Source organism: Pristiophorus japonicus, chromosome 9 (genome assembly GCF_044704955.1).
Source record: "Pristiophorus japonicus isolate sPriJap1 chromosome 9, sPriJap1.hap1, whole genome shotgun sequence".
Lineage (NCBI taxonomy): Eukaryota > Metazoa > Chordata > Chondrichthyes > Pristiophoridae > Pristiophorus > Pristiophorus japonicus.
This window is the reverse complement of record NC_091985.1, coordinates 11,048,006-11,070,037: the sequence shown is the minus strand read 5'-3', so window position 1 is coordinate 11,070,037 and position 22,032 is coordinate 11,048,006. Positions and strand designations below refer to the sequence as shown.

Here is a 22,032-nt window from a genome sequence, read left to right as displayed (position 1 = left end):
GGTTTCTGCCTCTACCACCCTTTCGGGCAACAGGTTCCACACCCCCACCACTCTCTGGGTGAAAAAAGCTCTCCTTAACTCCCCTCTAAACCTCCTACCAATTACTTTAAATCTATGCCCCCTGGGTATTGGCCAGTGTCATTCCCTCCAATTAAGGATAATAACGTTTGGCTGCTTTATTACTTCCACCAATGTAGAGAGATGGAAAAAAGAAACATGCTATTTAGATGGTGATCTGAAATTTAAAAAAAGAGAACCTGCCGGTGGAACACCCACAAAGATCTGTGAAGAGAAACATCAGGTGAATGTTTCGGGCATGCAGAACCTTCATCAGATCTTATCGATCTGAAACTTTACCGTCTCTCAACAGATGATGGCAGAGCTAGTGTATTTCCAGCAATTTTTTTCTCTCGTTCAGATGGAGAGATAGATGGAGTGATGGAAAGACTGACATCCTAAATATGTGACAGGAGAGAAGTCAAGGATAAGATACAGCTATTTGACCCATTGAAGTTCACCACTCAAGTGCCTTAACTTTCTCATTATCACATCCAGCTGTATTTTCAATGTCCCTAGTGGTTTTGCCTCTATTATCTCACCTGGCAGATTATTCCAAACATTTATCACTCTTTTGAGTAAATTCTTCCTGATAACTATTTTAAATTTGCTTATCACAAATTAAATTGATGTCCCCCTACTCCTCTTTTCCTGACTTGCTTTGCAGTAATGAAGTAAAACTTTCCCTATTTTATATTTCATTTGTCTACATACCCTTAAGTGCCTTCATTCTTGACTGATGTGTCTGTCTTTCTCTAATTGTGCTTCAAAGCTCATTCTCTTTACCTGGGATCGGTCTATACAACTTCCCAATGCGTGCATACCAGAACTGAACACAGTACTCCAAATGTGATCTGACCACAGCATTGTATAATCTCTGAAGACTTGTACTCTCTACTGTTTCAGTTATATATCCTAGCATTCTATCATTTTAACCATTGAAAATTGTGTTATGATACTCCCAAGTCCCTGAGATAAATCTATTCCATATATTCTATAGTTAGAGCATGATTTTGGCCTGAACCAAGTCTCTAGCTGCATCCTATGTCTCTACTGCTCCTCATATTTTAGTGTCATCAGCAAATCAGACCAACATACCTTGGATTTCGAGATCCAGGCGTGTAAGGTAATTAGAAGCAAGTCCCTTTTGGACTCCATTCAACACCTTCCCCCGCTCTCCGTTTCCTATTATTTTAACCAACTCCCTATCCATAATCATGTTACATAAGAACATAAGAAATAGGTACAGGAATAGGCCATACGACCCCTCGAGCCTGCTCCGCCAATCAATAAGATCATGGCTGATCTGATCATGGACTCAGCTCCACTTCCCCGCCGCCTCCCCATAATCCCTTATCCCCTTATCGTTTAAGAAACTGTCTATTTCCGTCTTAAATTTATTCAATGTCCCAGCTTCCATATCTCTCTAAGGCACCGAATTCCACAGATTTACAAACCTCTGAGAGAAGAAATTTCTCTCTTTTAAATGGGCGGCCCCTTATTCTAAGATCATACCCTCTAGTTCTAGTCTCCCCAATCAGTGGAACTATCCTCTCTGCATCCACCTTGTCAAAACTCCTCATAATCTTATCCATTTCGATAAGATCACCTCTCAGTCTTCTGAATTCCAATGAGTAGAGGCTCAACCTACTCAACCTTTCCTCATAAGTCAACCCCCTCATCCCCGGAATCAACCTAGTGAACCTTCTCTGAACTGCCTCCAAAGCAATTATATCCTTTCGTAAATATGGAAACCAAAACTGTTATGTCTGTAATGCATTAATGAATGATTCCATGAGGCAATGTGTTGTACTCAAACTGTAGTGACCTTGGTCCTTTATTCATAACTCCAGAGTGAGGCACAAGCATGGTGGGCAGCCTTTTATACAGGGCCCTACACACCTATGCAGGTGACCCTCAGGTCTCCCACCGCAATGCCCTCTGGTGGACAGCCTCTGCCACAGGGGCAGAAAACCCCGATCTCCACCAGTTACACCCTCTAGTGGTGCCAGTATAGTATATACACAGTGTAAACCTTATTGATAGTACATCAGGTAACAAGTCTCCATCTTATGCAATTATACAGTGATTACACAGAGAGTATATCTATAGTCTGCATATATAACATCACTCTCCCCCAAGTCCTTTGTGCCAATTACCTTTGCACTATGTGCTCTGGCTTAGCTCTCCCCAGACTTAAGTGCCAATAGTCCTTGCACCTTGGCTGTGTTTTGGCTTCGCTCTCTCCCTGTTAACCCCCAAGTACTTTTGCCACAACGTTGGGTGGTGGTTACCAGTTTGGATGGTTAGATGATGTAGTGGAGGTTCCAGTGGATTCTGGGTGTGATCCATGTGTGTGTCCATGGCTACATACATCCATTCCCCCCACCTCCGCCCCACAGCGAGACCATGCAGCAGGCCTGTTACATTAACATACAGGATCAGACACAGTGCAAGTACAAAGAAAGGAAGTTACAGTTTGTATCGTGACACCTTGGTTCAGTGACTTACATTCGTTACATTTTGCAGTCGTGCAACGTTGGGTAGTGGTAGATTGCATTCATGGTTCAGTCATGGTAAGTACTGCGTTGGCAGCACAGGTATGCGAGGACGCTAGTTCCAGAGCAACCGGACAGGATCCTAGTTGTCTGATAGCGGCGCTGTGCCCCCTGCTAGCGGGGTGGACTTGGTTCGCTCACCAAGCCAGGATTCAGGGCCTTTGCCGTTGCCTAGTGGTGGGCAGAGCCACAGATGTGTGTGGCCTCCCTGTCCTCCTTTGAGGGCTGCAGAATCTTCTGTTTGCTCTCTAACCAGTGTTGGGAACCTGGCTGTTCCAGGTCCCATTTGGGGAACCCGTTGGTTCTGACCCATCACTCCCGGACATGGCCGAGGTAGCGACTGGTCTGGGGGCTGCACCACCTCCACCCGGGGTGGTGGGCAACGGCGGCCGACTGTGCATATTGGAGCCATTTTCGTTTCCAGGTCCGTAGCGAAAAGTGCCATCGAATGCCTGCAGCGTGGGATAGACCTGGGGCAGGGTATCACGATCAGTGCCTTCACCCTCTTGAGGTCGCTGGCCTATAACTTGTGGGGACACCTGGGGCAGGGCATCTGGATCAGCGACTTTACCCTCCCGAATTCCCTCGCTTGCTACTTTTGGGCACGCTCTATTCTCGACATCTCGCAACAACATTTTGTTCTTTACATTACGAATAGTACCGGCATCTCGCAACAACATTTTGTTCACAATCTTAATCGGTTCGTTACTTTGATTGCCATGCATACAATGTCTCTTTAAGTTCAGTTGGTTGCAGGTCTCCTTTAAGAGAACCCTGCTGGCTTTACCCCAATCAAATCCTTTGTTAGACACCACGTGTTGGTCCCTCAGCGTTGCACCTCGTGATATGGCCGCGGCCATCTTTATTTTCAGCTACGCTGCACCTCGCTACAGCAGGGACACCATCTTGCCTCTGTCCTCGAGGTCGACTTCCTTAATCCTTCTCTCCCACGATTCTGCCACAAAAGCTGGAAGAGTGCCTGTGAATTCAATCTTCCTCCCCAGGAGTCCTGCCATTGGAGCTGGGAAGGTACTTTTAGGTCGTTCCGGTCGGATCATTGCCACACAGTCGTGATGGACGGTCTGTGCCTCAGGTGCTGCGCTGGTCTGTTCTCTGGTGCCTGGCCCAAGCGAAGGTGAGGTTTTTGCTCTGCCTCTGAGCACGGGGGGCATCGATTGGTGGAGTGAAGAGGACTTCCCATTTTCAATGGATCTTCCCCATCCGCCTTCTTCTGAGTAGCATTGGACCATCACCTGCAACAATCCACAGAGGTAACTTGTGCACCACGCCATTATGGATTACAATTCCATCCGCACTACCAATGACTGGGATCAGCTCCTTGGTGTAGGTGCGCAACTTTTCCTGTACTGGAACCAGCTCTGGTTGTTTTTCGTTCCATAGCCTCTCAAAGGCATCCTGGCTCATCATTGACTGGTTCGCTCCCGTGTCCACTTCCATGAAGACTGGAACGCCCGTTTATCTCAACTTCCATCTTCACTGGAGGACAATCGATGGTGCAGGTATACACTCCATACACGTCTTCTTGGGGCTGTGCTGCCTCTCTGGTCAAATCATCATACTCCCCGTTGGATTCAAAGTCATCTACCGACTCCTCTGCTAGACGGTGAGTCGTATTTCTTTTACACATACGCTGGAGGTGGCCCTTCGTGTTACAGGCTTTGCATACATACTCAGCAAACCGACACTGGTGAGCCCTATGGTTTCCCCTGCAACGCCAGCATGGTGCTACTCGATTAGCACCCCTCAGCGGACTCTGAGTTCTGGAGCCATGAGGTCTGTGCTCTCTGCCCTGGGCAGAGCCACGTTCTACAGTCTTGCCTGTGAAAGGCACCATTCTGTGTACAGTACTTGCCGGGTTTGAGTCCACAGGATAAATAATTTGCTTGGTGCTGCAGGTCGAGGTCATGAACGCCTGACTGATGCAGATGGCCTTCTGCAGGTTGACTGTGGTGTCGACAAATAATAGCTTGTGAAGGAGGCCCTCGTGGCCAATTCCCATAACGAAGATATCTTGCAATGCTTCGTTGAGGCGCGTGCCGAAATCACATGGTACCACAAGTCTCCTGAGTTTGGCAGTATTTTTTGCAATCTCCTAGCCCTCAGGTCTGTGGTGAGTGTAGAACCTGTGCCGAGCCGTGAGGATGCTTTGTTTTGGGTTTAGTTGGTCACGAATTAGTTCAGTCAGCTCATCGTATGTCTTATCCTTGGCCTTTGTGGGTGCCAACACGTCCCTGATGAGGCAGTAGACTTCGGGCCCACAACTAGTCAGCAGTATAACCTTGCACTTCTCCGCCAATGTGTCCGTCTTCCCTGCCAGGTCGTTTGCCACGAAATATAGCTCGAGCCTTTCCATGAAGGCATCCCAATCATCACCCTCTGCTAAGTCTTTTAGTGTGCTAAAGGTAGCCATAATCGCGTGAAAGTACATATTCTTGTCGTCAGTTGTTATGTGTGTAATGCACTTATGAATGACTCCACGAGGCAATGTGTTGTACTCAAACTGTAGTCACCTTGGTCCTTTACTCGTAACTCCAGAATGAGGCACATGCATGGTGGGCAGCCTTTTATACTGGGCCCTGCATACTTATGCAGTGACCCTCAGGTCTCCGACCGCAGCGCCCTCTGGTGGACAGCCTCTACCACAGGGAAGGAAACCCCAGTCTCCACCAGTTGCACCCTCTAGTGATGCCAGCATAGTAAATATACAATGTAAACCTTATTGATAATACATCAGGTAACAAGTCTCCATTTTATGCAACTATACAGTGACTACACAGAGAGTATATCTATAGTCTGCATATATAACAAAAACTGCACTCATTATTCCAGGTGTGGCCTCACCAATACCTTGTATAGCTGTAGCAAGACTTCCCTGCTTTTACACTCCATTCCCTTTGCAATAAAGGCCAAGATACCATTGGCCTTCCTGATCACTTGCTGTACCTGCATACAATTCTTTTGTGTTTCATGCACAAGTACCCCCAGGTCCTGCTGTACTGCAGCACTTTGCAATCTTTCTCCTTTTAAATAATAACTTGCTCTTTGATTTTTTATGCCAAAGTGCATGACCTCACACTTTCCAACATTATACTCCATCTGCCAAATTTTTGCCCACTCACTTAGCCTGTCTATGTCCTTTTGCAGATTTTTTGTGTCCTCCTCCACATTGCTTTTCCTCCCATCTTCATATCGTCAGCAAACTTGGCTACGTTACACTCAGTCCCTTCTTCCAAGTCGTTAATATTGATTGTAAATAGATGGGGTCCCAGCACTGATCCCTGCGGCACTCCACTAGTTACTGGTTGCCAACCAGAGAATGAACCATTTATCCCGACTCTCTATTTTCTGTTCGTTAGCCAATCCTCTAATCCATGTTGTACCCCAGTTTCCTGTGGTTAGTTGCCTTTTATATATAACTTTTGTCCACAGCTAGAGTACTGCGTGCAGTTCTGGTCACCACATTACAGGAAATATATGATTGCACTAGAGAGGATACAGAGGAGATTGACGAGAAATGTTGCCAAGACTGGATAATTTTAGCTATGAAGAAAGATTGGATAGGCTGGGGTTGTTTTCTTTAGAACAGGTGGCTGAGAGGAGAGGTGTATAAAATTCTGAGGAGCCTAGAAAGAGTGGAAAGGAAGGACCTATTTCCCTTAACATAGAGCTCAATAACCAGGGGGCATAAATTTAAAGTAATTGGTAGGAAGTTTAGAGGGTATTTGAGGAGAACTTTTTTCACCCAGAGAGTGGTGGGGGTCTGGAACACACTGTTACAGGGTGGTAGAGGCAGAAACCCTCACCACATTTAAAAAGTACTTGGATAGGCACTTGAAGAACCTTGGATAGGCTACAGACCAAGAGATAGAAAGTAAATCAATAAATTTGATGGAAATCTGTGACACTGCTAAATGGTGGTAGAACTTAGAACGAGGGGGACAGCTATTAGGCATGTTACTGAAGCAAATCTATTTTTATAAAAGATAGCCCTACAGCAATTAAACATGGCTGATCTATCTAGTTTCTGCACTCGCTGAGGTGACAATGTGTCAGTGGCTGCCCTCTTTTGTTCAGTGACTGTGATCTGTTTTGTCGTTGTTGCTAAGAACTCATATAGTGGAGAGGCTTTACAGCCAATGAAGTACTTTTTGAAGTGTAGTCACTGTTGTAATGTAGGAATCACAGCAGCTAATTTACACACAGTAAGCTCCCACAAACAACAATGTGATAATGACCAGATAATCTGTTTATTTTAGTGATGTTGGCTGAGGGATAAATATTGGCCCCAGGACACCCCCCCCCATTCTTCTTCGAAATAGTACCATAGGTCCACCTGAGAGAGCAGACGTGGCTTCAGTTTAACATCTCATCCAAAAGACGGCACCTCCAACAGTGCAGCAGTCTCAGTACTGCACTGGTGTGGCAGCCTAGCATTTTTATGCACAAGTCTCATGGAGTGGGACTTGAATCCACAACTGTCTGACCCAGAGGTGAGAGTGCTACGAACAGAGCCACAGCTGACACATATTACATCAGCATGATGTTAGTAGCCATAACATTATGGATGTGAAGTTGCACTGTGGGGTACCAGAGTTTGAATGCTCAAAACATTCGGATGAAATGCCTTTCTCCGCCATTTTAATGAATGCACGGAGAATCCTAACCCTAACCCTAAATGTTGCTCAAGTAGCAGACTTTGAAACCTCAGACAAATACATTAAGCCTTCCTATGGTAACCCACAGGCCGGTTTCAAGGCAGATATGTCGCAGATGGTTAGAAATGGTATTCTGACTCGGGAACAGGAGAACAGGCAATGGTGGGAGGAAGCTAAGTTGCGTGGCCTTTTGAAGGATCATCAAAAATGCTGCAGTCCGAATTTTGTACGAGGGATTAAAAGATTCCAATTAACTTGTACGATCATGTCAGTCAGTTTCTGCCTAAAAGGTCATTGTTCCTCACTTCGGTACAGGAGAAGGCCAATCAGCCCCTTGAGCCTGTTAAGGGTGAAGTAGCCCACAGATTGTATAAGTGCAAAGGTCTTCCACACGCGTCTTTTAAAATGAGCTAATCACGTTGCTGTGTTTGGTTCCTAGCAATTCGGTTCTTTTCTAAGTATACATGAGATGATTAACTAAATTATGCATTGTTAAAGCTGGTAATTATGTTGAGACATTTCCAACGATAACATAATTAGAAAGGGTTTTCCATCTGAGGCTGGTTCGTTGCCATGATATTCATTTGAGTATTTCGGTGCCAACAGATCTTGTCTTACTAAAAACCCGATGCCAATGGAGCAAAGCCATGAATGAAGTAGCAGATTGTTGAAAGATTAATTGAAACTGAGGAGGAAAAAGAGTCCTTAGCCACACCATATTCTGTCTTGCACAGTTATTAAAGACCGATGGTAATTCATAGCATTATAAACATGTTTCTTGCAGTGCATGGGGCAATGAGCGTAAACTGCTATTACATCCATCGTGAAGCCAATCTTGATTTTAAAACATGTTTATTTGTTGGATTCATTCATGCAGTGTCATTCAGCACTTTGGCTGATGGAGGCCTTTGTTTCAACAGTTGGACTATGGTTGTCTGAAGGCAAAACTTATACATGGAGGAATGTTTAAGTTTTGGAAAGCAGTGACAGGATCAGTCCAAGTCAGCATGGATTTATGAAAGGGAAATCATGCTAGACAAATCTTCTAGAATTCTTTGAGGATGTAACTAGTAGAGTGCACAAGGGAGAACCAATGGATGTGGTAAACTTGGACTTTCAAAAGGCTTTTGACAAGGTCCTACACAAGAGATTGCTGTGCAAAATTAAGGCACATGGTATTGGGGGTAATGTACTGACGTGGATAGAGAACTGGTTGGCAGACAGGAAACAAAGAGTCGGGATAAACGGGTCCTTTTCAGAATGGCAGGCAGTGACTAGTGGGGTGCCGCAGGGCTCAGTGCTGGGACCTCAACTATTTACAATATACATTAATGATTTGGATGAAGGAATTGAGTGCAATATCCCCGAGTTTGCAGACGACACTAAGCTGGGTGGCGGTGTGAGCTGTGAGGAGGACACTAAGAGGCTGCAGGGTGACTTGGACAGGTTAGGCGAGTGGGCAAACACATGGCAGATGCAGTATAATGTGGATAAATGTGTGGTTATCCACTTTGGTGGCAAAAACATGAAGGCAGAATATTATCTGAATGGTGGCAGATTAGGAAAAGGGGAGGTGCAACGAGACCTGGGTGTCATGGTACATCAGTCATTGAAAGTTGGCATGCAGGTACAGCAGGCGGTGAAGAAGACAAATGGTATGTTGGCCTTCATAGCTAGGGGATTTGAGTATAGGAGCAGGGAGGTCTTGCTGCAGTTGTACAGGGCATTAGTGAGGCCTCACCTGGAATATTGTATTCAGTTTTGGTCTCCTAATCTGAGGAAGGACGTTCTTGCTATTGAGGGAGTGCAACGAAGATTCACCAGATTGATTCCCAGGATGACAGGACTGACATATGAGGAGAGACTGGATCGACTAGGCCTGTATTCATTGGAGTTTAGAAGTATGAGAGGATATCTCATAGAAACATATAAAATTCTGACAGGACTGGACAGGTTAGATGCAGGAATAATGTTCCCGATGTTGGGGAAGTCCAGAAGCAGGGGACATAGTCTAATGATAAGGGGTAAGCCATTTAGGACTGAGATGAGGAGAAACATCTTCACTCAGAGAGTTGTTAACCTGTGGAACTCTCTATCGCAGAGATTTGTTGATGCCAGTTCGTTGGATATATTCAAGAGGGACTTAGATATGGCCCTTATGGCTAAAGGGATCAAGGGGTATGGAGAGAAAGCAGGAAAGGGGTACTGAGGTGAATGATTAGCCATGATCTTATTGAATGGTGGTGCAGGCTCGAAGGGCCAAATGGCCTACTCCTGCACCTATTTCCTATGTTTCTATGTTTCTAATAGGGAGCTTGGACGCAATATGGAATGATAGGGTTCGTCCCATTATCTCTTCTCTGGCATCTTGCTCACGAACAAAGCAATTCCTTGCTGAACAAAGAACTGAATCCATCTGTCTCTTAAATGTGTGCCTTTATATATATCCTCAAGCATGCAATTTTTCGTGAATGCTGACCAAACAGCGGGGCAGAGGCCGAAGAACATCTGTAGACACTGCAACACCCCAAATACTTCCTCTTCATCCAAGGTGATATAGCCCATTCTGAGTAAGACTTGGAACCCAGGTGTCTCTCACCCTTTGTTCCCATGTGAAATTTTACATCACCTTGGGTGGCAGCTGTAGTCTGGCACAGTTTGTAATTCCAGAAACTTCTTTTTTTTCCTTTTGAGACGCAGCCAATTGCACTTGAGAACAATTTGACAACCAAGGTGCAAGTGACTGCAGCTGCATGGAACAGCTACTTAAAGGAGTAACTACCCAACAAGGAGGCTGATTGACGGTTTCCAGTAATCTCTTTTGCAGCTCAGCTTATGGTCACTTATATGCCAAATGAAGCAAGCAAAGTGTTTGTGACTGGTACAACCTATTTTTTTTTTTAAATCGGCTCCAGATAAGCGGCTCCATTGTCAAATCTTCATTCATGATATCTTAAGTTTCTACCAAAAAATGGATAATGTGTTTTTTTTGTAATTTTGCTTGTGGTTGTTGGAAATCAGCCGTTGAGGGTGCAGATTATCCACCTGTTGAATCCCTTCAGTATCCTATTTAGTTTCAGAAATGTCACAATACTGGTACAAAACACATAAGTTATAAATACTAGCGTAGGGCATAACCTGTATAAGAAAGGCTGACCCAATCTATGGAGCGCTTTGATAGTGCATAGTTAGTGAGCCTATAGCAGCACAGAGAAAGCCTAGAAATAATGTGACGCACTGCTTCTCATAACGAGCTCACAACAACGTATCCTTCGTAGAAGAAACTTCTATCCCCTGTCGGTGAAGCAATCTCACCAATTAACACTTGTGGGAAGAGATTCAGGCTACAGGAATGACGTTTCTTCACCAGCACCTCCCAAATGCATGATTCCAGTACCGAGAAGGAGAAGGGCAGTAGGTGCATTCGGAAAACCACTACCTCCAAGTCACACACCATCCCGACTTGGAAATATATCACCGTTCCTTCATCGTCGCTGGGTCAAGATCCTGGAACTCCCTCCAGCACTGTGGAGGCAACTTCCCTACACGGACTGCAGCGGTTCAAGAAGAAGCCTTACCAACACCTTCTCAAGGGCAACAAGAGATGGGCAATAAATGCTGGCAATGCCAACGATGCCCACATCGCGAGAATGACTAAAACCCAAAATTGGAGTGATTTTTATTTATGGTTAACACCAATCTTCCAATAACCATTCCTCATCTCTTCTCCCCTCCCTCTTGAAATTCTGTCCTTATATTATTTGTAACAACTGCGTAAATCTGGGAAAAACATATTAATAAAACATATTTTTCGTCTCGACAGATGAACCACAGAGTTAGGGATTTGGCTCTTACTGAGTGCGCACTGGTCTGAGGCCAATGCATCCGGACTGAATTTAGTGAAATTCCGCCCAATCTGAAAAATTCAGCAGCTAATAAGAATGACTTCTGGCTTCTAATTATATAATTTTTTTTCAATGTAGGTAATGATTTTATCAGCTGTAAAACAAGTTGTTTGAAAGGAAAGGGGAGAATGCCTTCAAAGTTAAAAATATATATTGAAGGAATGTGGTATCCAAGAGAATTGTAAGATTCTGGAATTAGTCCTGTGGCTCATTTTTAAAAGCAAACTGAATTACATGTGATAATATTGGTGCTATAATGCATGCTGATAACATTGCAACACGACAGTGATATGAAGAGGGGGAAGTGAAACAGATAAGACTTACCAGTTCTCCTGGAATTGATAGTCCATTCAGACCCTGGGGGCCAGGGAGGCCTTGTGGACCTGCAGGGCCTTGCTCACCACGAGGACCCACTGGGCCCTGCGGAAAGGCAATTAAAAGTTTTATTATTTTTTGCTTTCTGCATGGCAAACAAAAATAAATCTGTTGCTGTTATTGCAGTCATCTGCACCCATTACACAAATCCATACATTGCTCCAAACCAAACATGCATAAATTTCGCCCGGATATCTGTTAGATGCTCACAAGTCCTCATGGCTCAACAGGGTAAACACTTCAGTCAGCGTGTAACAGAACCATTCAGACTAAGTTCAATCCTTGGTCTGTGCTGAGTTTACTGACTTGTTGTAATTTAGGGAAACATAGCAACATCCCACAAACAGCAATGAGATATTGACCATATAATCTGTTTTAGTGCTGTTGGTTGAGGGATAAACATTGGCCAGGACACCTGGGGAGATCTCCGCTGTTCTTCTCTGAACAGTGCAGTGCCACGGAAACTTTTAAGTCCACCTGAGATGGCCTCGGTTTAATGTCTCATCCGACAGATGACACCTCTGACAGTTTGGATGATGGGCTCAATTCTCTGGAGTGTGGACTTGAACCCACAACTGTCTAACCCCAAGGCGAGTGTGCTACCCACTGAGCCAAGGCTGAAACCTAGGCGGAGATGCCCCATGGCTGGTGAAGAGGAGGAATCATCAACCAGAGATCCTGTTCCTGACTGCTGTCTGTTAGGCCATGCTAGAAAGTATGTGCATGTATGTCGGATGAGGAGGGGATTGAGCTGGGTTGTGATGGTCCCAGCATTGAATAGCCTGCTAGCACTCATGGCTGACATCCACAGAACTGAACCCCAGCATCAATTAACATCTTCAGCACAAAAGGAGAAATAAAAACTTTCACACCCATCGGATGTCCCAAACGCTTTACAGCCAATGAAGTACTTTTTGAGTGTAGTCACTGTTGTAATGTTGAAAATGCAGCAGCCAATTTGCACACAGCAAGGTCCCACAAACAGCAATGTGATAAAGACCAGATAATCTGTTTCTTTTAAGTGATAAATAATGGACAGGACACCAGGGATAACTCCCCTTCTCCTCTTCAATATAAAGTGCCATAGAATCTTTTTCATCCACCTGAGATCAGACAGGGCATCGGTTTAACATCTCATCCGAAATACATCACCTCTGACAGTGCAGCAGTCCCTCAGCACTGCACTGGAGTGTCAGCCTAGATTTTAGTGCTCAAGTCTCTGGAGTGGGACTTGAACCCACGACCTTCTGACTCAAAGGCAAGAGTGCTACCCACTGAGTCACAGTTGACACTGAGAAAGAAAGCCAGAAGAAATTTGAAAAAAGAGATACTTACAGCTGATCCACTTTGACCTCTTTCGCCTCTTGACCCAGTTCTTCCACTTTGACCCTGTCAATTGGGCAAATCACAGAGAAGACTAATTAAGCACAGCTGCATCCAATGCAATTAGATTTCCTCCCTCGGTAACCCCCTGGTCTCACAAAAAGCTCTCAAACAAAGGAAAGAATGTCTGAGATGGTTGAGGTTGGTAGGTTCGGTGATTGAGTGTGTTTCATTACATATTGACACAATTAGTAAATTATACGCACTTATGGAACAAAACCCTGGCTCAACATATCCTTTCACTTGACATTGGGTAATTCATAATTGTCAAACCCAATCTTTTTTCTCCTTTCAATTTAAGCTACATTCAGTGGCTGTGCATTTCTCTCTCTCAAAGATCCTGGGAGCTCATAGAATCAGAAATTTACAGCTCAGAAGGCAGTCATTTGGCTCATCGTGTCTGTGCCAGCCAGAAAAGAGCTATCAAGCCTAATCCCACTTTCCAGTTCTTGGTCCATAGCCCTGTAGGTTATGGCAATTCAAGTGCAGATCCAAGTACTTTTTAAATGCAATAAGGGTTTCTGTTTCTACCACCCTTTCAGGCAGTGGGTTTCAGATCCTCACCACCCTCTGGGTGAAAAACATTCTTCTCAACTCCCCTCCATTCCTTCTACCAATGACTTTAAATCTATACCCCCTGGTTATTGACCTCTCTGCTAAAGGAAATAGGTCCTTCCTATCCACTCTATCTAGGCCCCTCATAATTTTATACAACTCAATTAAGTCTCCCCTCAGCCTTGTCTGTTCCAAAAAAAACAACCCCAGCCTTTCCTCAAAGCTAAAATTCTGCTGAAGTTTCGAGTGCTGTTAGCACTGCTGCAAAGTGCAATAATCACAGCCTTGACATGATGCATTATTCTCTCTCTCAATTTGGCTTGGATGATTATGTGAACTGCGTTCTCAGACAGGAAATGGAAATTAATGAAGTATTTCCTTACCGAAGGTCCAGGAGGTCCTGGGGCCCCAATGCTGTCCTGAGCACACGTGCAGGCGTGTGGAAGTGCTGGGCATTTTGCTTCATCTCTCTGAAAACACAGAAAACAGATGACATCATCAAATTATGGAACGAGGTATTCTTTGACATCACCTCCCAAACCCGCGACCTCTATCGCCTAGAAGGACAAGGGCAGCGGGCACATGGGAGCACCATTACCTCCAAGTTCCCCTCCAAGTCACACACCATTCCGGTTAGATCAAAATCCTGGAACTCCCTCCCTAACAGCACTGTGGGAGAACCTTCACCACACAGACTGCATCGGTTCAAGAAGGCGGCTCACCACCACCTTCTCAAGGGTAATTAAGAAAGTGCAATACAAGCTGGCCTTGCCAATGATGTCCACATCCCATGAATGAACTTTTAAAAATAGGAAAATAGCACTAAAAATCAAACCCTTTGCACAGCTGTTGCTGTTAAAAGCTATAAAACAAAATTAGATTGCATTGCGATCTTTTAAAAATTAGGTAAAGCAGGGATGGTCACAGGTGTAATGTGTACTTTGCTTTTAAACTTTATCCCACCATTAGTTTTGTTTGCACGTGCATTTGTTGGAAAAGTAAAGGACTCCGAAGAGTTATAACAAAGATTATTTTTTTTAATAGCTCCGTTAGCGCCTCCAGGGTGTTATCACCCAGGGGGAGGGGGGCACGCCCCCAGGGAAATTGCCCCGAGGTTTGTGGGGCACTGTGCCGGTAGTGCCGTGCTGCGATTAATGCCCCGGGCCAGCGCACACCTGGCAATTACATCATCGCCGTGTGCACTGACCCCTTACTACCCTGCGCCTCGTGGGGGAAGTTGCCGCCGGAGCACCCCTCCAAGAACGGCCCAATTCCACGTCGGGGCCGCGACTTCCGGGCCGGGAAGTTACTGCCCCCAATTGGAATGAGGGGCAATTTCGCTCCCAGGATCTTGCCAAACATCAGGGGCGACTCTTTGTACTGTACCTAGAGCTATAAATAAGACACTACTCAAAAATGCCACTCATTGGCAGTTAGGAATGTGCAATCTCTAGATGGGACCTTTCTTTACTTTCACTCATTTCTTCCCCAGGCTGACAGAACTATGGAGCTTTTCACCGTTTAAAAAAAAGACTTACATTTATATAGCACCTTTCACAACCTCAGGATGGCCCAAAGCGCTTTACAGCCAATGAAGTACTTCTGAAGTGTAGTCACTTTTATAATGTGGGAAACGCGGCAGTCAATTTGTGCACAGCATGCGCCCACAAACAGCAATGTGATAATGACCAAATAATCTGTTTTTATGATGTTGATTGAGGGATAAATAATTGGCAAGGACACTGGGGATTACTCCCCTGCTCTTCTTCAAAACAGTGCCATGGGATCTTTTACATTTAACATCGCATCCGAAAGACGGCCCCTCTGACAGTGCAGCACTCCCTCAGCACTGCACTGGATTGTTAACCTAGATTTTTGCGCTCGAGTCTCTGGAGTGGGACTTGAACCCACAACCTTCTGAGGCGAGGCTGCTATGAAATGACACCAACTGAGCCACGACTGACACCAAAGCTCAGGCTTGGCGCTTGAAATGTCCGTGTTTGTTGCCCATGCTGAGTTTCCCAGACAACCTAAGAGTCGACCACATAGTCACATGTAGGCCAGACCATGTAGGGGAGACAGGATTCACTTTCCCCTTAAAGGTATGAGAGAAATTGTTGGAATTCTACCACAATCTAAGCTTTCAGGGTAATTTTATTTTCTGGTGCTCAAATGAGATGAATCTAATATGAGCATGCCAATTGTTCAGAGGTTGCCATCACCCACTGTCATTTTCTGACTACGTTTTCTGAGTGAAGGACAATAGGTGAATAAAAAGTCCCTCCCCTTTTGTCCTAATAAGGTCACAGCAACTCCAGCCGCATGTAGGGTTCCAATTCTGGCTGGATATAATCCTAGAGGTTTTGTCACATGACCTTCCACCGTAAACCATCCCACCCCCACACTCCCGCCATTGGTCCATCCTCAAAATTGCCTTCATACACCAATTTAGAAGACTCTTTGTGACCCAAGTTAGTGTAACAGCCCTTTTTCCCCATCTCCAATATATTTCTAACTAATAAATAGAAGTGTTCAACAAAAAAAACTGGGAAAAAAAATAACACAATTTTGTTCAATGTCCCTATGGTTGCTTGCAGCAGAAACACCTCATGGTTAAATCAAAGGAAGAACTGACAGCTTTGCCAATCTAAAGAAAACACTAACAGGTGCTCCAGCAAACTGTCCCCATCATCTGCCGGGAGGTGGATACTTGCCATGGAAGGAATGTCGCAGCATTTGTCTCTTATGGCCCAACCCAGGCTGCAGATGATGTCAAAGCTTTGGATCTCGAACTAGAATTGAAAGAGAGAAAAAAAAATTACTTACAAGCACCTCGACAAACGTTGTTTTAACAAGCATGAATGGGCCTTTGTCTTTCTAATGTCTCTTCACTAAACTGACTGCGCTCTTTTTGCTCCCTTCTGATGAAAAGTCGCCAGTCTGAAAAGTTAAACCCGATGAGGGGAATTTTAACCCCCCAAAAAACAGGTGGCTTTGGGTCGGTGGAAGGTTAAAGAGGTAGAAATTTAAATCCCAATCCTAACCCGCCCACTTTTAATTTTATAGGAGGCGAATCGGGGGCTGTCGGCCAACCCGTTCCCAGGAGGTGATTTGGCACTTTAAGTATTATAATGATGCTCCATGCCTCAATTTGAATCTCCATTTTAAATTTAACTGTATGGCCGGGTTTCCCAGGACTCGGGGAACCCAGCAGCTAAAGGAAGGCAAGGATTGCTGGATCAGGAGGTAAGTGCCTTTCGACTTACCTGCTGAATCCAGCGCCCCTGCCGTGTTAAACCCGCACGACTGGACAATACCCCGACCCTTCTGATCTCCCCCACGAGGCCTCCGCTCTCCTTCCGGCCTTCCGAGTCCCTACTCCACAACATCCCCCCCCTCCCCTCTGGCCCACCAATCGCTGGCCCCCAAACCCCACCCCCCATCGGCTTCTGATCTCAGGCCTCATCTGCCACCGGCCCACCGATTCTGGTCTTCACCCTCCCCACTCTCACTCCGACCCCAGACTTCCGACCACACCCCCCCGCAATGATCACGGCTTTCCGAGCCCCTCTCACCCAATTCCAGACTACAGCCCCCGATTACAGCCTTCCGACCACACACCCTCACCCGATTCCGGAACTTCAGACCACCACCCCCCCCAACCCCCCCCCCCGATTCTAGCCTTACGACCACACCCCAACCTGATCCCGGCCTCCGATCCCTCCCTCCCTCCTCTCTGCCCCCCAGCTACGGCCTGGTGCAACAGGCCTACCTATCCGACAGCCAGCCAGCCTCTCAATCTGGCTGCTGATAAATGTTAATGTCCGTCAACAGCCTGGCATGAACTTACGCCAGTTCGTTGGACATTAAATGCTCCAGCAACCATAGATATGCAGGGGAGGGGAAGAAGCACCCTGAAGATCAGCTCCTGTTAACTCAATGAAATTGGCATCACTTACTGCAGCAGACTTGCCCTTTGCTCCTCTAGATTTAACCAGCTTTCCGAGAACTTCATATCCATCGGTGGTAATGTTGCCGGGTGGGTTTGCCAGCTTCTCTTCAACCTCTTGGCAGTCCACGATCAGTTTAACAGTGTTCTGATTTACCAAAATATGAACCTGAGCAGGCGACATCGGAAAAATGTCAGTTGAGTTGCTGTTTCACACGCTCAAGTATTTTTTTTTGTATTCAGTAAATTGAAGGATTAATTGAACTCTATTCCTCTAATTTTGAACCTTTGTGCATCTCCAATTTTCACATCACCCACCATTGGCGGCCTAGGACCTGAACTCTGGAATTCCCTCCTTAAATGTTTCTCTCCTTTAAGATGCTTTCCTTTAATACACTCCTTAAAACCTACCTCTTTGACCAAGCTTTTAATCAGCTGCCCTAATATCTCCTTATGCGGCTCAGTGTCAAATTTTGTCCAATAATGTTCCTGTGAAGCGCAGTGGAACATTTTACTACATTAAAGACTTTATATAAATGCAAGCTGTAGTAATCACCTTCTTCCTCTAATTTCTTGAATGCAAGTTCAAAAAAAGACTTCAATTTATATAGCTCCTTTCATGACCACTGGACATCTCAAAGCGCTTTACAGCCAATGAAGTACTTTTGGAGTGTAGTCACTGTTGTAATGTGGGAAATGCGGCAGCTAATTTGTGCACAGCAAGCTCCCACAATGTGATAATGACCAGATAAACTGTTGTTTGTTATGTTGATTGAGGGATAAATATTGGTCCAGGACACCGGGGATAATGCCCCTGCTCTTCTTCGAAATAGTGCTATGGGATCTTTTTCATCCACTAGAGCGAGGCCTCGGTTTAACGTTTCATCCGAAAGATGGCACCTCTGACAGTGCAGCGCTTCCTCAGTACTGCACTGGAGTGTCAGCCAAGACTTTTGTGCTCAAGTCCCTTTTTCCTGATTTTTTTTTTACTCTTTCAAATGAATATAAAGAAAGCATTTCTAGTTCATTATAGATTGTCTTTATTTGTGTTGTTTACATCGGCCCCTGGCGATGCTACGGGTAGACAATCACACCTCATATATTAGTATCTGTCATGGCTGGCTCAGCTGTGGGTGTATCAGGAATCTAGAGGGATTAATCAGAATTGGACAGATATGCTTCAGAGCAGAAAAACAACTTGCTTATCGCCAGAGCTGTTTATTCCTGCTCACTGACACTGGTTTAAGTCAATGGGTTTTAGTGGCTTTTGTGCTTTTGTAGGCTATTTGCCTTCAGTTTCCTTCACTCCATTGTATCCTCTTCAACAGCCAAATGTAATTTTGTAGGAAAACACTTGGTATATATTTTTTTATTAATGACTTACGCTTTATGTATAGATATGCCTAAGGGGGAAGGAATGTCTGGGCTGGAGTCCGAGAGGGTGGTAGCTTTCTATACAAGCCTGGATAGACGCATCACTTGCTGTTACACCCTACATAGGCAATAGGTGGCCTTCAGGGTTGAGAAGGCTGATGAGGCACTAGCCAAGGTTTAAAGGAGCGAAAGACAAGTTGCGATGAATCAGGCCTTTAAAAAGCCAGAAGACTGGAGGAAGAAGGAAGAAAGACCGAGGAAGATAAGGAATTCCACAGGTTTGCGGATCCAATGAACGAATTAGAATAGGAGACTGCATGATGAGTTGAGTTCAATACAGGAAGGGGCATGAACCTGTAGGAGGCCCTGTCTCCAACTTAGAAAAAAAAGAAACAAAGCTCAAAGACGCATCAACCATAGTAAAATTGATAACTTGTAGGTACAAAAAGTAATCAAAAAAGGCCTTTATCTCAAGAGGCTTGGAATTCCAAGGAAATAAAATGATGCTTCAATTGCACAGAGTCTTGGACAGACCCCATCTGGAGTACTGCATGCAATTTTGGACACCTCACCTCAGGAAGGTATATTGACCTCGGCGGGGTGCAGTGCAGTTTCACCAGAATGATATCAGGGCATAAAGGGTTAAGTTATGAGGTTGCATAAACTGTGGTTTGTATTCTCCTGAGTTTAGAAGATTGAGGGGTAACCTAATTAAGGTATAAAAAATGAAAAAGAGATTTGATCGAATAGATAAAGGGAAGGCTTTTCCACTGGTGAGGGAATCAAAACAAACGTCTGGATTTTATGAACCTCGGCAGGTCCGTGGCGGGCGATATCAGTGGCAGGTCCTGACCCCGCTGCTGGCTCCGTCCCACTGTCTGAAATGAATTTACCGTGATTGGGCTTGCCCGGCCAATTAGAGGAAGCGGGTCTGGTGATGTCATTTGATGACGCGTCATCGGTCGGTTTCCTGAAAGGGACCATGGCCACCTTTCTTTTGACATTTATTGTCGGTGACAAGCACTGCACAGAGGTGCAGGACTGCACCCAGGCCCTCCATATAGAGGGAGTTACAGCACACAGAGAGGTCCTCTTCCCTTCCCATGGGCAGAAGAGACCTCCCTAGGAAATCAACACAGCCTGGTTGCACATTGCACAGGAGGGCACAAGGAGGGATGTGGTCAGGAGAACCTGGGTGCAGTGCTGCAAACGTTTCAATGATCTCAGTAGATCACGAAATGTTAGTACAAAGCCACACTCAACCTCATCTTGCTGTGCCTCTCATCACATCCCCAACACTCTGCCTTTCCTGCACTACTTCTGCACATCAACTTACCTTGCACCTCCACCCATTCCTCTCTACATTAACACAACCCCATCTCACTAGTCACCCGTCACACTCTCCCTCATTCTAATGCAATCTTACCAACTAGCAACACACAAGGGTAGGCACTTGGCTGATTTATGTAATGTTCATTTATGGTTTCTGTTAATGTATCAAACATTGAAATCTTTATTTTCAATATTTTCCTTCTTGGACAGATTTGTGCACACCTATGGAAGTGGCTTAGTGAGTTGCAGTGAATGTTGAGACATAACAGTATCCCCCGTGATGGTGATGAGTGTGAAGGGAATGGCTTGGGCATTGTAGGGATGCTTTATGGAATTGGTGTGGGGTGGTGCCAACCTGGCGCATCATGTGGCACCCAGGCTGTACAGCGTCAAGTAAAGTAAATGTGGCTATGATGAGACCATCCCTGGCCTCTCGGGCAGCAATGTGGTCGGGTGCTGATGCCCTGTCTCCTGTGCAGCATCAGTTGATTGCGGAGAAGGTTGGTGTTGGTGCTGCTAGTGTGCCTGGTGATGTTGGTGTGCCTGGTGATGCTGGAATTGGGGCTGGTCATGGTGGGATTCTGATGGAATAGATGGCAGGTGACATAGGAGTGACAGAAGTGATCTGTCAATGGTGGGAGAGGTAATGAGGTCAGACTAGATGGAGACATGTAAAGACTTGCAGCATCCTGAATTTGTAGTGGAAATGCAGTTTAGAGAAGCTAGTGGTTAAGGGAACATTATTCAATCAGCTGGGAGTTTTGACTTGAGATTTGAAGCTGCCAACTCTTCAGCTGATTCAATGGCCATTGACCTCCCACATCAGCTTCATTGACAAGGTCTCGGCACAGTGGGAAACCGGTGGGTGACCTGTCAAATCAAAAAAGCTGGGGGAAAAATATTGCTAATTGCCCCCCCCTCCTCTGCATGTCGGGTCTGGTCAATGATGATAAACCTGTCAATTGGTAAAGGCGTGTGGTGGCGGGTTCACAGTGGGGTCCCGACCCGCTGGAGATAAAAAACTTGAACTTTTCCAGCCCACCCACTGACGATCATGCTTGCTGACCCCCCGTAAAATCCTGCCCAATGATTCAAAACAGAACAAAGGGGGCACAATCATAAAATTAGAACTAGGCCATTCAGGAGTAAAATCAGGAAGCACTTTTTCACACGAAGGGTCGTGGAAATTTGGAACTAACTCTCCAAAAGGTTGTGAATGGTGGGTCAATTGAAATTTTCAAGATTGAGATAGATAGATTTTTAATAGGTAAGGGTATCAAGAGAGCTTCAGCAAAGGCAGGTAAATGAAGTTGAGATAAAGGTCAATAATGATCGAATTGAATGATGGAACAGCTCGAGGGGCTGAATGGCCTGCTCCTGTTCCTAAGATAAATGGTTGTGTAGAAGAAAGAGAAGTTGTAAGATGGAGATGGAAAAGATCATCTGTGACAATAATTTCGTCTTCTATCCAAAAGGACATATTTTAGCGACTTTCACGACATCAGGATGGTCCAATGCGGTTTACAGCCAATGAAGTGTTGTAATATAGCAGCCAATTTACACACAGCAAGCAATAATGAGCAGATAATCTGTTTTAGTGATGTTGATTGAGGGATAAATATTGGCCAGGACACCAGGCATAACTCCCCTGCTCCTCTTTGAAATAGTGTCATCAGATCTTTAACACCTACCTGAGAGGGCAAACAGGGCTCCTGTTTAACATCTCATCAGTGCTGGACTGGAGTGTCAGCCTTGTTTATTGTGTTCCAGTCTCTGGAGTGGAACTTGAACCCACAGCCTTCAACCACAACCGGTAAAGGTGCTACCCACTGAGCCACAGCTGATACCTAAGGCCAGGAGCGCAGCAG

The 22,032-nt window shown here is 45.3% G+C and overlaps 1 protein-coding gene across 1 annotated transcript in view; it reads right to left on the bottom strand.

Moving 5' to 3' along the window:
- The window catches only part of LOC139272935 (collagen alpha-1(XII) chain-like), a 317,348-nt gene that overhangs the window by 40,376 nt on the left and 254,940 nt on the right, over nt 1-22,032 (bottom strand). Inside the window, exons 51-55 of the mRNA XM_070889065.1 lie at nt 17,469-17,627; nt 16,224-16,301; nt 13,893-13,979; nt 12,907-12,960; nt 11,521-11,616 (exon numbers count right to left, since the gene is read on the bottom strand). Coding sequence (XP_070745166.1) covers nt 11,521-11,616; nt 12,907-12,960; nt 13,893-13,979; nt 16,224-16,301; nt 17,469-17,627 — 474 coding nt within the window. The remainder of the gene's footprint in view (nt 1-11,520; nt 11,617-12,906; nt 12,961-13,892; nt 13,980-16,223; nt 16,302-17,468; nt 17,628-22,032) is intronic.